A 17,501-nucleotide genomic window follows, 5' to 3' on the forward strand; every position below is an offset into this window, starting at 1 on the left:
GTATCCTCTGGCTTCTTCAGAAGAGGCGCGCGCTTGGACCTCACGGCCTGTGGATGCAGCAGCGGGGCATCCGCAAGCTTTCGGAGAGCGGCTCCCTGCTGTCCCAGCTGTAGTTACTTGGGGGACTCCAGGTCCTGGAGACGCGCAGCTTACTCCATGAGCAGTCCCTGGGAAGCGTGCAACTGGGAAAAACGCCACACGGAAACACGCGTGGGCCGCGGCGGGGGCGAGCCTGACCCCTCCACGGGGCGCGAGTCCTCGGGGCGCGCAGCGCGGCGGCGACGCGGGAGCCGGCCCGAGGCGCCGGGGACGCGCTCGCTCCCCGCCGCTGGGCGGCCCGGCGGGCAGAAGCCCCCGTCCTCGGCCCCCGCGCAAGCGACGCCGGGAAATGCCCACATCCGGGAACCCTGCCGCCGAGCGCTGCGGCGGCGACACGGAGTGGAAGGCAAAATGGCGGCGGCGGCGGCGCTCGGGTGCTGAGGGGGAAAGCCAGGTGCCCGCGACCCCCGCGTCGGGCCGCGCTGGCCCGCGGCAGCCCCCCCGGCGCATCTCCCCGCCCCGCGCCACCAGGGAGACCTGGGCTCCCTGGGACGGGCTCCGGCCGCCGCGGCGCCCGCCCTCGGGCCGGTGGCCGCCGCCCGGGAGCCCCGCTCGCCGCAGCAGGTAGGTCCGCGGCGGGCGTCGCGGGTGGGGCCCCCTGGGTGCCCGAGTCGTGGCGGGCGGTGGCCGCCGGGGCCCACGCCCAGCCCCGCTCGCGGGGGTCCGGGGTTGCTGCGGACGGCGGGCTGAGCCGGCCCGGCCCGGGCCTGGCTTGGCTGGAAGCGCTGACCCGAGGGGAGCCCAGCCCCGGGGAAGCGGGTGTGCGCCGGGCCGGCCTGGGAGGAGGAGCCCCGGGCGCTTCGGCCTCGGCGTGCAGGGTGAGCTGGGGAGAGTCGGCCTCGCCGGCGGCCCTGCGGGGACGCTCTCCCCGCCACTCCGCCCCCCAGCGCGCGCCTGCGGGGTCTGGGAGGGAAGGACAGCGCAAGGTGGCTCCCAGGGAAACTAGCTGAGCAAGACGTGGTCCCGGGCGCAGCCCGTGGTCTCTGCGTACCTGCACAGCCGAAGCAATCTTGGGAACCCCTTTTCCAGTCCACTGTAACGGTCGGCTGCTGCCCCTGGTTGGAAGTAGTGCGAGGGATTGGGGCGGGGGTGGGGTGGGTGGTCTTTCTGAAGGAGCGCGTATGTGAATACGGAAGATGGAGGGAACCGAAAGGAAATTAATTAAAGCATGACATTCAGAACGAACTCGTTACCCAAAGAGTGGTTGGCACGCAGGTGACTTTCTCTGCAAAGTCATTAGCTGCGGGAGTATATATGATTTGCCTGCCTCAAAATCTGCCTTTAGAATACTGATTACCTTGGCCTAGAAAATGCTCACACATGCAAAAATCTTAATTTACCACCCCAGCTTTGGAAATGGATTTGGATTCACAGGTCATGTTGTTTGTCAAGCCTTGCTGGGTTATTGATGAAGATAAAAAAATTCTTAACAATTTTCCTCCAGAGCGAAGAAAAGGGGGATGTGGGGGTGGGCGATAGGATCATTTCCAATGGACAGAACCAAGATTATTTCCTTTATTAAGCTGACTGACAGGTAAAATGGGCCAGTTGTTCCCTACTTCAGTGGAGGAATTTGATTTAATTGTTAAAGAGGTAGCATTGAGTTCCTTGGCCGGACTCTAGCTTTCTGCAAGAAACCAGAGCCCTGTGGATGGGGTGAAGGCATCTGCTTTCCAGGTCTGAATATTGATTGAAATTGCCTCTCCACTTGAAAAGCAAATTCAGAAACTACCTCTGTTGCAGGTTTTTTTGGGGCGGGAGCGGGGCGGGGTGGAGGGGAGAGGTGGCATGATAGCAGAATTTTGTTCTATAGGCTGATTATTATTATTATTATATTTTTAATCTGTATTTTAGGCCTAGTCCTGTTATTCCAGGTAAGTATGGTCTTGGAACAAACTCTGGTACTTGGTTATCATTCTGAGATGTTGAATTACTGGAGGCCTTTTGAAGCCCTCAAAACTGAATCATCAGTTGACGATCTGAGTGCTTGTCCTTCATGAGTCTGCCTTATCTTGGAACATTCTGTAGTCTCCTCAGTCTGGCATTTGTTTATGCCTATAATTATGTCCCTTTGGAGTGACAGTTTCTGAGCACACAGTGCTACATCGTAGCATCGTTTTGAAGACGTCTTGAATCAGGGAACTAGATATGTGATGCTACCAATGAAAAGAACAGAATCAAGCTAACAAGGAGATGAAGAGACACCTCTCACGATTACCACCACCTGTCTGTCAGTTAGTCACACTGTGTTGGCTTGCATGTCGCTATAATTCTAGATTTGCCGATGGCATCTCAGATACCAGCAAGGTCACCCAGAAGGGTTAGGTTTCAATGGAGCTGTCAGAGAGGCATGGTAAGCTCTTGAAAACTATGGGTCATGGAATATTGTCTGATACTTTTGACTTGTTTGCTTTAGACATATTCAGAAGGGACCTAATTGGTAAAGTGGGGGGAGGGGCAGCAAAGGCCGAGGGAAGCCCCATTCATCCATAGTTGCGGACTCTTAACTTACCAAGGATCACAGGGATGCTGGGCAGTGTTTCCTTTTATACTTGAGTGGACATTGCTGTGAGTCAAAGCTCTCTGTCTGTGGTGATTGACAACAATGTATGGTTACATTAGATGTGCACCATGTCAGCTTTTATAGAAATTCTCGGCTTTGGTGCTAAGGAGTTATTTGAATAGTGACTATAAAGTGCACTTAATTTCAGAAATATTAAATGTGGAAAAGCAGGCATTTTTCAATCCATGTGTTGTCGTGGAAAGATGTTTAAGTACTATGTTAACATTTTTACAATTTGGGGCCAGAAGTAGTGGTAGCTAGATTCATAGCCTCTTTCTTTTTCATGGCCAGTCGTCACTCTCGCAGGTCCAAATGTGGCTCCTCTTAATCCAAAGACCTGTGATGTTTCAGCTGTATCCATTCTACTTGCCCCACTCAGTTATTCGCTACAGTATACATTGTTGAAGCAAGCACTCCAAACCTAAAACTCATTCACTCTTTAAGACAGGGTAGAACTGCATCATAGGGCTTCTGAGACTGTCAATCTGTATGGGACCAGACAGCCTCATTTTTCTTCCAAGGAGCATCTGGTGCCCTTGAATAGTCAAGACTTTCAGTTAGCAGCCCATACCTACTGCTCCACCAGTGCTCCTTGAACAAGTGCAAGAGGGCCATAATAAACATACCTATAGAAAACATGAAGAATGGAAGATGATCTACAATTATTGATCTTTAATAATGCTCACATATGTCCCAACCAAAACCAAACTCATTGCCATCAAGTCAGTGCTGATTCATAGTGACCCTCTGAGTTTCTGAGAAAGAAAAAAAATATATATATATATCGCATATACTCATGTATAAGCCAACTTTTTCAGCACATTTTTAATGCATTTTTTGTGGTAAAATTAGGTGCCTCAGCTAATACTTGGGATGGCTTATACTCGAATATATACTGTGTGTGTGTATATATATATATGAGAGGAGAATGCCCCATCCTTCTCCCATAGAGCAACTAGTGGTTTCAAACTGCTGACCTTGCCGTTAGCAGCCCAATGGACTACACCACCAGGGCTCCTAAATACACATACCCAAGAATACCCAATAGCAACCAGACCTAGAGATATGGAAAACTCAACTATCTGGGAGGTATTCCTTCATCCATCACTCTTTATGATTCATTGTCAGCAGTTGTTTTCCATGGCCTTCCAGGAGCTTCTGGGGGGAAGGGTTCCGTTTTCTCTTTAGCATGCTTACCCACATGTATTGTGTGAGCTCTAGGGGAGAACATTCTTTGAAAGATGCATGTCTTTCTCAACCAGCTTACTGCTCATGCTTTTTTTAAACAGACTCATTTCTTCAAAGTTAGGGACACATCCTTGGTTTCTTGCAGCTTCTGGCTCCTCTCATTCCTTGCCTTGTGGCCTCACCACTGCAATCTCTGCCTGTGTGATCACATTGCTGCCACCTCTTCTGTGCCAGTCAAATTTCCCGCCCCTCATTGTCTAATGCGGATGCTTGCGATTGCAGGCAGAACTCACAGGGATAATCCAGGCTAATCTCCCATCTAAGAACCGTAAACTAATCACATCTGCAAAGACCCTTTTTCCAAATATAATACCATTTACTAGCTCCAGGGATTAAGAGTGAATATCCTTTTTGAGGAAGACTATCATCCAGATTCTGTTGAGGAAGAAGATGGGTTCTGAGTGATTTCTAGTTCATATGTTTACATTTGAATTTTTCTATAATGGTGTCCATTGTTTACATTCTGTGACCTTACGTTGACCACCCTATTAAAACTTCATGAGAACCTGCTTCTGGTCACCCTGTACCTGCTGCTGCAGAAGCTGCCAGCAGTGGTGGCCAATGAGAGCAGCCTCTGGAGCAGAAGTGGAGGAAGTGGTGTGCAACCAGGCCCCGGCAGCCCTCGGGCGCCCACCCCCATCTGCCCACCTGCTAATGGCCATGAGCCCACACCCAGAGAGTCATGCCCTCTGCTGCACCTGCTTGTACCCCAGTTTCAGGCCACTGCTGCCAAAGGTTTGGGCCCTTTAAGACCATTATGGGGAAATCATAAATAAAAGGAGAGCTGCTTTCTCTTTAAAAAACAAAGCTCGTGGGACTAATGGAATTAAAAGAGGATTTACAAAGATATTTTGAAGCCCTCTAATCTATTCTTAAGAGTAAAGAGAAGAGATAAATGCTAGAAATTTATTAGATCAACACATACTCTTAGACTGCCTACTGTTGGCCAGTCCCATCTTAGGGATATAGGGTGAGGTAGAAGTTGAATCTTCACAATGCAAGAGCTAGTTCATTTGGAGTTATTTTTGTCTCTATTAAGGAGAATACTCCCAGAAATGATAAAATAGCAATAATTTTTTAAATGGTAATAGGGAGTTGTAAACAAAATTAACTGAAAATTTAAAGAATTCCTATATGCTTTAAATCAGTGGTTCTCAACCCTCCTTTAATACAGTTTCTCATGTTGTGGTGACCCCCCCCAACCATAAAACTATTTTTGTTGCTACTTCAAAACTAATTTTGCTACTGTTATGAATCGGGTGACTCTTGGGAAAGGGTAGTTCAACCCCCAAAGGGGTCACGACCTACAGGTTGAGACTCGCTGCTGTGAATTAATTGTAATCCAGATACTGAAAGAAACAGCATCTAATGTGAGCTTTCACAACCATTTTTGTCAGGCCTTCATCGTTAGGTGGGGTAAGCACTGGGCTGATAATCACCAGGCTAACTATTCAAACCCACCAGTCACTCAGCGGGAGAAAGATGGTCCTGAGGAGATTTACAGGTCATAGTGAGTCACAATCAAGTCCAAAACAGTAGGATTTGGGGGTTGGGTTGTTAATCTGTGAATATGGAGAAACAGTAGGTTCCAAATGACCAGAAAAGGAAAATATGCTTATTTTCAGAAAACTAAAGTAAATTCTGCACCCTAGACTGGTGAGCAAATATAAAACTTAGGCTCAACAGTGCATTATTAAGTTAATATTTGGGAAGGGCTTAGAAAAGAAAATGGTTCTTGTTAGAGACCAGCTTCCTTCATAAAGAAACACAAGGCTTGTCAGACTTACATAGTTTTGTTTATGAAATAATTTTCAGTAACTGATTTATGTTATATATAATATGTGCAGTTTTCAGCCATTCCATTACAAAGCTTAAAAGAACAACCCCAAACCCAAATATGGTTGCTTGTCAAATAGCATTTGAATGATTCATCACTAATTTGGCAATATTTCCACGAAAGTAAGAATGCCTGCGGTGAAGTAACCAGGAAATAATGTTTCTAATAGTCAGTCAGCTACAGGACTTCTTCCTGTGTCATATCTGCTACAAATGTGTGTGTATGTGTGTGATTTTCATGAGAGACTTAAAAAATAAAGAAGTTTTTTAAAAAATCTGTTAAGATAGAATTCATATGCCATAAAGATTACCTACTGAAAGTGTCTAATTCAGTGATTTTTAGTATACATCGTATTTTGAAACTTCCTTTGTTTTGCTTAACAATACATTATGAGTATATTCATTTGGTTTATTTATTTATGTTTTGGGGTAGCTGAGTGGATCAGACCTGTCTGTTTAATTTTTCAAACAACACCTGTCTCAGAACGAGAGTCCAGGAGATGCACATGGTGTTCCCCCAGCAAGTGGATATTTGCAGTCAGTTACTGAAAACTACTGCCATCGACCAGTCTGTGCCAACTCTGACTGTAGCTCTTTAAGGGAATAAGGGTTTTCGAGCTGACCTTTTCCCCACAGGAAACCACTCTGCCACCAAAGCGTCTCCCCTCATCAAAGGAATCACAGATTGCACGCTCTCCATTCCGGGGTCCTCACCTCGAAGAGACTGTGCCTGTGGCTCCTGGGCCTGGCCATCATGGGGATTCCGGATACCCAGTCCTTATTGTATTCCTGGATATCTCAGCGAAACTCAGAGGGTTGGGTCTGAGATGTTTCCATTCAGCTATGTGATTACATTTAGGTAGACCTGCATCATATAGTATATCGATGGACTATGAGTTTTCCATTGATGAATGTCTCTTTTGCTGTCATTTTTGGCTGATATTGTAGTGTTGCAAGAACGGTTTTTATCTCATTCTGTTCAGTCCACAAATAAAAGTTATTCCAACTGTTTTGTGGCTCAGGAAAAACCATAACCAAACTCACTGTGATTGAGCTGATGTCAACCTCTGTCAACCCCATAGCTAGAACAGGGTAGAGCTGCCCTTGTGAGTTTCTGTGACTGTGTATGGAACTAGAAAACCCTGTCCTCCTTGTGCTGAACAGCTGTCGGTTGTGTGCTGCCGACCTTACGTCGCAGCCCATCATGTGACCACTGTGCCACTAGGGCTCCATTTTATGGCTCCGTGAATTAAATTTCTAAGTTCACATCGGAAATAATTAGCAAAACAAAGTACTTGAACACACACACTCCCCACTTCTCCTATCCCATTACAAGAGCTAGGTTCTTCTATTTCCTATAGGATTGTTATATTTGAGCCCATTTTTGTAGCTACTAAATCAGTCCGTCTCATGGAGGATCTGCCTCTTTTTTACTGCCCTTCTGCTTGGCCAAGCATGAAGTCCCCTAGGGACCAGCTTCTCCTGACAACATGTCCAAAGTATGTGAGGTAAGTAAAGACTTACCATGCTGGTTTCTAAGTCGCATTCTCACTGTATTTCCTCCAAGACAGATTTGTTTGTCCTTCTGGCAGTCCAATATTCTCCACCAACACTATAAATTCAAACGCATCAATTCTTCTGCAGTTTTCCTTATTCAGTGTCCGACTTGTTCATAGATATGAAGCGAGTAAAAATGCCTTGATATAGATCAGATGCACTCGTTCCTCAAGAGTGTCATCTTTACTTTTCAACTTTTCAACACTGTAAAGAGATTTTGTGCAGCAGATTTGCCCAGCACAGCATATCGTGCGGTTCCTGACAGCTGCTTTCATGAACATTGTGGGACTCTAAAAGGCACATATTTCTTCAGTATCTATATTTAGTGAAACCTACTGTGAACTGGGCGGATGGTAATGGCTCGAGGCGGTGGACAGACCAAACCAAACCAAAATCACTACCATCGAGTCAGGGTGACTCATACTGACCCACTAGAACATGGCAGACCAACTCCCTCTGTGAGTTTCCGAGACTATAACTTTATGGGAATAGAAAGCCCAGTCTTTCTCCTGAGAAGGAGCTGGTGGTTTCAAACTGTTGACCTTGCAGCTCTCAGCCCAACAGGTGATGACCACACCGCCAGGACCCCCTTTGGTGGACAGACAAAACTCCCACATACTCTGTTTTCATGGAAAATTAAATCATAGACACAACAAGTAAACAAGGAAGATAATTTTAAGTAGTGATAAGTTCCATCGAGAAGACAAAAGACTCGTTCTGCGTCAGCACACTTGGAACCTCCCCCCATTCAGTGCTCCTTACCCCAAGCTCTTGAATATCTGCCTCTCCTAGGGAACTTTACTGTCCCTAGCTGAGTCTGCAGGGAGGAAGGAAGAGGTGGTGGCAGCCTGAGGTGAGCATCTAATGGGCTATGCTGGGAATATGGTGACCAGTGGACACCATATAGTTCCTGGAGGTATGGAAAGCAGAGCTGGAGAAGATGCTCTCCAAGCAGAATCCCTGCTCCCCCCTCCCCCTCGCTCCATGGGTGCTGCTCACCTGGGTGGCAGGTGGCAGTCCCGCCCAGCAAGATCAGCAACCCCTTTCCTACCAGTGTGATTACACCTGCTGCTTCGAGCCCCCAAGAATGGCACCATTGCCTCCATAACTCAGACTGCCCTGTCGGGCTAGCCAGAGGAGGAGTGCACAACGAGGAGGAAGAGGAGCACAGGGCAAAGAGGAGGAGCACCAGCCAGAGTCCTGGAGAAGGGCAAGAGTTGGGGCTCCGGTGCCAGGAAAAGGCAAGGGGTGGAGCTAGTACTGCAGTTCTCAACCTGTGGGTCGCGACCCCTTTGGGGAGTCAAAGGGCCCTTTCACAGGGGTTGTCCAATTGATAACAGCAAAATGACAAGTTATGAGTAGCAACGAAAATAATTTTATGGTTGGGAGGTCACACAACATGAGAAACTGTATTAAAGGGGCGTGGCACTAGGAAGGTTGAGAACCACTGATCTAGAAAGAAGAGGATATGGCTGGAGAAGTGGCACTCTACTTGCGAAGTCACTAACCCTGCCGCAGCACAAATATGGAGATGATGATACAGCGGAAAGGAGAAGAGGCAATTAAACGAGAACACATGATTCAAAGACTGTACCTGCTACAGGTGCCATCTAATGTGTTGTGACCACTGCTGGAACATAACACTTGTTAGGACGGAACAAGACTGGGCGGTAATTCCTATCAGTCACTGAGTTGGAATCGGCTGGACAGCACCTATCAATTACAGTTATCTAGAAGAATTTCAGGCAGATACAAAAGCGCAACCACCATCCCTCTGGACAATGCGTCAAGTGGCATTCCCGGCTAGATAGAAGTGTGTTTGGCAGATATGACAGGGAAGCAAATACTAAAGACATTGGAACAGAAAACCAAAAATATCTTGGCCATTAAAAGTTTATGATTTATGGTTTTTGTGTCATAATCAAATCTATGGTTTAAATTAACTATATTTTATTTATGGTAGTGCATTGTTTCTATAGCAATATATGCTTTGTTTATATGAATGATCAGTTTTTGGAGAGTTACTAGCAAAAACATTACTGATGTGTACATTTTTCTGTTTATGACTTAGAAATATTCATTCAACTTATTTTAAGTGATAAAGAATAATCAAATCACTTTTTGCATACCTGCTCCCTGCCATGGAGTTGATGCTGATAAATAGTGACCCTAGAGGGAAGGGTGGAACTACCTCTGAATTTTTGAGACTCTAAGGGAGTAGAAAGTTGCATCTTTGTTCCTCGGAGTGGCTGGTGGTTTCAAACTGCTGACCTTGCAGTGAGTAAGTAGTCCAACAGATAACCACTATTTCACCAGGGCTCCTATTTTGCATAACAGATTTTTAAAACTATTAGAAAAAATCAATGTCATATATTAGTTGGCTAAATATAAATTTAAAAAACACTTGGATTGTTCTATATTGATTGAAAATTTACTCATTGAACTATTGTGTGATATGTGAATGATATATATGCAATAAAACTTGAAAAAATTAAAAATTTCTATTTCGTGTTTGAATATTAAAATTACTCTAGTTTTTGAAGCACAAACAATTGTAATTTTAATGTAAATTTTCTCCTATAGGTAGTGATTATTAGTGAACATGGAATATTTTAAAAGCTGGCTATTTTTCAGGCCTGGAAAGTTTGTATAATCACTGTATAGAAGGATTAAGTTGAATTGTTGGTTATTGTTATATTATCATGTGTATTAAAAATCAAAACGAAATATTTGTACACATTTCCAGCATGTAGAGAGGTGCTCTGGTGGCTTGTTGGCTACGAGCCGGCCTGCCGCGACCCTCCAGGTCAACAGTTTATGACTGCCAGCCACTCTGACGGGGACAGACAGCACCTTCTATTGCTGTACAGAGTTATAGTCTCAGCGACTCACGGGGGCAGTTCTACTTTGTCCTGTAGGGCAGCTGTGAGTTAGCATCAACTCAATGGCCATGAGTTTGGCTTTTGGAAAGCATGAATGATTGATTACATCAGTACTACTCCAGAACTAGTCCGAAAATACTCTGCTTAGTTTCTGACTTTGAGAATAAGACTATAATGGCGTACTTATTCTCATTCCTCTCATCTGAGAGATTATTCATTTACTACCAATTTAGAGAATTTTTCTCCTAGCAATTTTTTAAACAGTTTCATTGGCATTGAATCCAAATATCACAATTCAATAGTTCATATCAAGAATTGTATAATGAAAAATATAATAATTTTTCAATTATCCAGGGTTCGTGAGGGAGGTGGGGGGGATGAGCTGATACCATGGGCTCAAGTAGAAAGAAAATTTTTTTTGTAAATGATGATGGCAGCATATGTACAAATGTGCTTGACACAATGGATAGATGTATGAATTGTGATAAGAGCTGTGTGAGCTCCCAATAAAATGATTAAAAAATTGTACAATCATTACCACAGAAAACAGTTATTCTTGAGGAGCTATAAAAAGTTTCTATTAAATATCATGAGTTTTTGTGATTTTCTTTACAGTTACATCTTTGAGTTGCGTATGAGCCCACTTAAAATACATTAACATTGAAAAGATTTGTTGATGAGATATTCAATAGTGTATCGACATCATTGTATCCAATTAATATACATAAATGAATTGCACATGTATTAAAAGCCATTTGGGGTGCCCTAAAAAATGGAAACCACAACCAGGTGACTAGGTGGCCACGGGAGGAGTCTTTGGGGACGTAACTGAAGCAAGAAGGAGTGCAGCTTCAGTGACGCATGAATCTGCTGCCCTAGTGAGAGCAGACACGGCCCTCAGGAGATGGTCATTTGCAGTGCTTCCTGTCCCACCTACATGACCACTTACTTTACCCCAAATCTTTCACTTTTCTCTTCTGAAATGATAGTGAAATTACCTCATTGGACATGAGGGCTGGGTAATGGAAATTACCTCACTGGACAAAGGGCTGGACTTGAGGGCTGGCACTGTCCCCCAGACAGTCAGTGAGATTTCAAAATAATGATTACAGAACACATGCAGTGGTGCTCTTGAGTTAGTGATTTCCCTATCCGTGGGGACATTTCAATAGACTTTGGATAGCTATTCTCCTACTGTGCTGTACAAGGGGTTCATGCATTAGTGAGGAATGCTATGAGTTGAGGTCCAAGATCATCATCTTCGTACTAAGCTTGCCGTGTCTAGAGTTCTGGTTCCCAGTTTGGGAAATGAATCCAAGTATCTGATTTTGAAGCTTAAGGGGATCTCCTGGATTAACGACTTAAAATTACTTAAGAAACAATGCCCTATCTTTTAGGGAAACCTTAATTGAATTTAATGTGTAAAATCAAAAATTGACTTACCTAGGTATAGCAATGGGTGTGGTGGCAGTGTTTGATCTTGGACTTCACGGGGCAAAAGAAGGCTCAAACTTAGCATCAGCTCAAGGCTCATTCTTTTTCACCAACCATCCATCCCCCCTAGGCCAGTCTACTTCTCTGTTGCACTGGGTGATTTATAATAAGCCACACACAACTTAACAGGTTCTACTCGTGATTAGAAGGTTTATTAGGATACAATGTGAAATGCTCTGGATACAGTTCTTAGGTCAAGACTGCTGTGCCTGCAAGTCCACCTTCCTTGGGTCCTTGGCCTTGCAGCCACAAGGCCCTATGGCCTCTGCCATGTTGCCATGTTACAAAGCTCTTTGAGTTCTCCAATAAATGGAGAGTGGGGGAGCATACCACTCCTTTTTATCAGTTTTATAGGTATATAGTTCACATACATAATTCCATAGTTTAGTCATATTAAAAAGAGTTATACAGTCATCACTATGGTCAATATAAGAACACACCGCTCTGAAGTAAGCGTTGGCCAAAAAGCGCTGAAGTGTAGTTTCATGAGTAAGCAAACCTTGCTCCCCAGACAAATGCCCAGGAGATACTAATTTCACAAGCATGACTCCTCCCAGTTCGCTCATTTGTTGGGCCAAGACACCATCCCATCCCCCACCCCCGTATCATGTTCTTGGTCCACTGCTCCTGCTTCTCTTGTGCCTTCCTGGAGTCACGGCTCTGTCCCTGTGATCAAAGAGTTTCCACAGGATGAGCCATCTGCTTCTAAGAGCAAACTGACCAGTCCCCATGGGAGAATGCCATGTACCTTATTTACATGGTGCCATCCCTCTGGGTGCCAGGTATGGTATTTATATTATAAACAAGTTCTCCACGTCCTCTTGGTGGGCCACAAACACCTTCTATTTGCATAGTTGTATGCAGTCATTTGATAGCAATTTCAAAGACTTCACCACTCTAGGTGCTGTTGAATAGAAGTTGCCTGTTCGGGTGTTTAAGTAGCAACCTCTTGGATTTGTACATACAGTTTATGTTCACTGAAGTACTTCTTGAAACTTTTTATCCTTATCATTATTTGAGATAAATAAAGTGAGCACATTTCCTAGATTAGGAAATTGGCTCAGAGAGCTCCTGACTATATAGTAATCCTTAGTGGAAACAGAACTGCAACCCAGTTCTTAAGTCAGTGTTTTTAAAATTTCCTTGTACTGCTTGATCAGTACACAGCGCTCATTGTGTTTGTTTTCTTTTCTAGGTTTCATTCCGCCATAAGGATTTTTAACATTCCTGGGGACTTCCCTGAAAGATCCGTTACACTTTGTGCAAAAGGTAGCTCAGAATCACCAAGTAGCTCTTAAAGAAACCTTTTGTGTGGGTTTTATACATAGATGTTTTCATGAAGAGAAGTGAAAAACCAGAAGGATATAGACAAATAAGGCCTAAGACCTTTCCTGCCAGTAGCTATATTGGCAACAGCCGGCAAATGTTGCAAGAAATTCGGGAATCTCTGAGGAATTTATCTAAGCCATCTGATACTGCTAAGGCTGAACATAACATGAGTAAAATGGCAGCGGAAGATCCTCGACAAGTCAGAAACCCACCTAAATTTGGGACCCATCACAAAGCCTTGCAGGAGATTCGAAACTCACTGCTCCCCTTTGCAAATGAGACAAGTTCTTCGTCCCGGAGTACTTCAGAAGTTAATTCCCAGATGTTCCAAGATTTGCACACTGCTGGATTTGACGAGGTAAGAAAGAACTTTCATATAAAGACTAGCAGTTCTCAACCTGTGCTACACTTTTAAGTGGCCTTATGCTTAGCGTTTCCTTTAGAAAATGTAACTACCTCCATGAAAGAGAAAAGTGCTTAACTTCATCCAGTAATTAATGGGATATAGTACATACACATTTCTGAGTTCTATTAGCAGAGTAGGTTGTGTATTTAATTTTGTGAGATATTAAAATAAATAATGGCTGTGTCTTTTGTTTCCTCTATTGTACCTGCCAGGAGCCCTGTCGGTGCAGTGGTTAACTCCTCTGCTAATCAGGTGGTTCGTGGTTCAAACCTACCTGGGAAGAAAGACTGGGTCATCTGTCCCCGTAAAGATTGCAACCTAGTAAACCCTAGGGGCATCTAGGCTGCCCTCGAGAGTTGTTCTGTGTTAGGAATGTAACTGCTTTCCCCTGTGTCTGCCACCTCTGGAAAGAGTTGGAGCATGAGCCATTCCCTTTGTTATAGTGACTATATGTTCCTGCCTCCGCTTTTGCCACTTTCCCATCTCTCTGTGTTTTGTCTAAAGAATCCTTCAAAATGCAACTTAAGGCTTGAATATTTTCTTAAGTTCTTTTAACCAAGGGTGTTTTACTCTTGATTTCTAACTTCAACTCCAATGATACACGTCATTATAATACTATACTTGTCTTCTCTGGTTGCCCTTTTATGACATTATTTCTTTTTCTTCTTTGCTTTAGCTACTCTAGACAAGTTTGAAAGTCTTTTCTGACATGCAGTTTTGGCTTTCTCTTTTTTCCTATCTTTTCAATGACCTTTTTCTTTCTTTGTGCCATCCCACCATTCCTGTGGTTGTTGTTTATTCAAGTATTTGCTTTATGGTTTCTGAATTCTGGGGGGATATACTCAAAGTGGTGTTTTGGCTCTTGTGGACTTGTTTTAAACGTCTTCAGCTTCAACTTGAATTCACATAGGAACAATTGATGGTCTGTTCTTCACTGGCCCTCTTGTTTTGTTCTGACCAGTTATACTAGCTTCTTGATTGCATTTTTCACAGATGTAATTGATTTGATTTCTGTACATTCCATTTGGCGAGATGTATTTAGTTGCCATTTATATTGTTGAGGAAAGGTATTTTCCTTGAATAAGCCATTGTTCTTGCACAATGGTATCAAGTAGTTTCTTGCCTTGGAGGTTCAGGGTCATGGTTTCCTGGGACATGCCAGTAAATTAGCCTAATCAGTCTGGTGCTTTGGTTCTCTCTCAAGTTTCCTGGGGTGTTAAAAAGCTTACAAGAGGCCATCCAGGCATGGCAGTTGATCTCTTTGCTTGAGGCAACAAAGGAAGGAGAGTCAGGAATCGAAGGATGTGGAATGTGTGGCTAATTTTGCCTTTATGAACAGCTCTGCCTTCTTTGTCATGAGACCGGAACTAGATGGTGCTTAACTAGCATTACTGAACATTTTGACCAAAGAGTCTATAGAAGAATCCTGATCAAAAAGGGGAAAGTACAGAAAGGAATTTTAAATTCTCACAGACTCCAGACTTTCTCCAGCCAAGGTAGATGGGTAAACCCATAAAAAAAAGTTGCCCTGAGATTATCTTTAAAACAGAAAACAAAAATATCCCTGAAGTCTTTTTAAAATCAAGCAATAGCTTAACTAGGGGATGTGGGGGGCAGGGGGAAAGCTCTTTTAAGAGCTATTTCTATGACAAGAAAACCAAAAAACTATATGGGTTCAAACTGACAGCAGCAAAATGAAAGGTTTGATAGGAACTTTAGGGGACAGTGAGCTCACAGTATTGGTGGAAGTACAACTTGTAGAACATTGGAGAGAACGGCTCCACAACTCAATTTCACTTCTTTGCACATGTAGCAGGATTGAATTTCCTCATGTTTTACCGTGCATATTCTCAAGGACACAAAATCACGTGGTATAAAGGTCTTCAGGGGTCATGTGTACTGTCTATAAGTCACCTCAGTACCCAAGACTGTATGGAGCTCTTGTACCAGTGAACCCAACCAGCAGGATAGTGATTGATAGCAGATTTGATCACTATCCTTCAACAAGTTAAAAATTACTTATAATTAAAAAAAAAATTTTTTAGAGAATAAGTTTGTATTGAGCCTTGTAGTTTACAACACAAAGGTAAAAGGGAAATCAATTCTCTTGAACCAATATTTTACAGAATTGTAGTAAAATACTTTAGTTTTCAAGGCTGGGATTACATTTCTCAAAGGTTAGGGATGAAGTAGATGGGTTTTAACTTCTTACCAGCTGTCTCCCCCCTTAAGCATAATGGTCACCAGTTCTAGTTACGTTGTTTCTTCAAGGGCAGGTGTTACCATTGTTGCTGTTGTCCTTAGACTTGAAGTGCTGCCATTTAAATCAACAGCCACTAATTCCACGTCAAAAATAAGTTCCTCTGATAACTTTGCCAACTCCAACCTTAAAACTTGAAGTCTTGGCATTTTTCTTCTTGACACTTGTTTGAATATCAGTATCACAAACAGCCCATCCTGTAGTGTTCCTGTAGACCAACAATGAACAACATCACCCTTGGGAAAGCTGATTTTGTCTCCCTTTTTAAGAACAGATTTTTTTTTCTTTTTACTATCAGTTTTATTAGCACTTTATTCACGTGTCATACAATTCAATAGCAATCTATCGAGAAATTTTGTACAATTATCCCCATATTCAATTCTAGAACATTCTTCCTTGTACTCATTGTTATTCATTAAGAACAGATTTTGTATATTTTGGTGGACCCTCTTCCAGAGTCTCTTCAGACTTGTTTTCTTTGGGTTTGTCATCAGTAACCTTCACATTTTTTCACCTGCTCAGATACTTCATTTATGTTTTTGGTGCCTTTGAAACGCTTAGTTTCAAAAAGATGGTTATAGGCTGTAACTAGATGATCCTTGTTTGCTGCTTTAGCCACATTTTTGATAATTCCCTAATAGTTTATGTTCTGCAAGAAACGAGTCCGAGCCGTGATCCTGCAGAAACTTGATGATGTCCTTCTTGGGCAGCTGCTCCACGGTCCAGGCCCGCTGTGGACCGCCAGCCACCATCTTCACCTGTGCCTCGGCACTGCACTGCTGGCTGCTGGGGCAATATTTTTAAGAAATCTAATCTAAGGCATTCTTCAAGACCCTATCCTTCATCTCTTGGCAATAATAATAGTAATTGCTTTCCTTACAAAGATGTCTCAGATTTATTTTAATGACATTTCAAAGCTGTCACTTTATAACATTCTTAAAATCCTTAAACAGGGTTGCTTTACTACAAGCATTTAGGCATCATTAGCCTTTATTTGTACAATTAATAAAGGTATGGGCTTATTTATGAGGAGTCTTGGTGGTGCCGTTGAGTAAACATTGGATTGCTAACCTCAAGATCAAAGCTTCAAATCCATCCACTATTCATCAGGAGGAAGATGAAGCTGTCAGCTCCCGTAAAGATTTATAGTTTTGAAAACTTTCTTTTGAGTTTCTATGAGATTTTTTAACTGTAAAATTCATAGCTCACCTACTTCAAAATTAATAGCCTATAGAAATTAATGTTAAATAAAATGATGCATTCTTCAGGCACACACATTACAGTCACGGAGTGTATTTTTGCTCATACCCACTGCTCTCATGGCCCTATAGAATGAGTAGAACTACTCTAGAGTTTCTGAGACTGTAAATCATTATGGGAGCAGACAGCCTCATTTTTCTCCTGAAAAGCACCTTGGTGGGTTTGAACTGTCAATCTGATAATTATCAGCCTGATGCTTAACCCCATGTGCCACCTTTACTTACATGCTAAACAAATGTATAGTAATATGGACAATGTTTCTTTCACATAAGACTTTTTACACATAGGCTCCACTTAGTGAACATTAGGATGACATTGTTAAAGAGGTAACAATTATTTTAAACTGTAAGAACAGTGAATGTTAAAAAACAAAGGCCAATGTAAAAATCATTGATTCAAATTGCCATCAAGTCAGTTCTGACCCACAGCAGCCCTATGGACAGAGTAGAAAGCCCCTGTGGGTTTCAGAGACTTCATTTTTTTTTTTCTTGAGACTAAATCTTTTGAGAACAGAAAGCCTCATCTTTCTTCTGCTGAGTGGCTGGTGGATTCTAACTACTGACCTTG

The 17,501-nt window shown here is 43.2% G+C and overlaps 1 protein-coding gene and 1 pseudogene across 1 annotated transcript in view; one reads left to right on the forward strand and one right to left on the reverse strand.

Moving 5' to 3' along the window:
• Positions 1 to 410: 410 nt before the first annotated feature.
• Positions 411 to 17,501, forward strand: part of LATS1 (large tumor suppressor kinase 1) — a 41,494-nt gene continuing 24,403 nt past the window's right edge. Inside the window, exons 1-2 of the mRNA XM_075554397.1 lie at positions 411 to 663; positions 12,875 to 13,366. Of these exons, the coding sequence (XP_075410512.1) occupies positions 13,016 to 13,366 (351 nt within the window). The 5' untranslated portion in view covers positions 411 to 663; positions 12,875 to 13,015. The remainder of the gene's footprint in view (positions 664 to 12,874; positions 13,367 to 17,501) is intronic.
• Positions 15,762 to 16,426, reverse strand: LOC142453069 (peptidyl-prolyl cis-trans isomerase FKBP3 pseudogene; annotated as a pseudogene).

Source organism: Tenrec ecaudatus, chromosome 7 (assembly GCF_050624435.1).
Source record: "Tenrec ecaudatus isolate mTenEca1 chromosome 7, mTenEca1.hap1, whole genome shotgun sequence".
Lineage (NCBI taxonomy): Eukaryota > Metazoa > Chordata > Mammalia > Afrosoricida > Tenrecidae > Tenrec > Tenrec ecaudatus.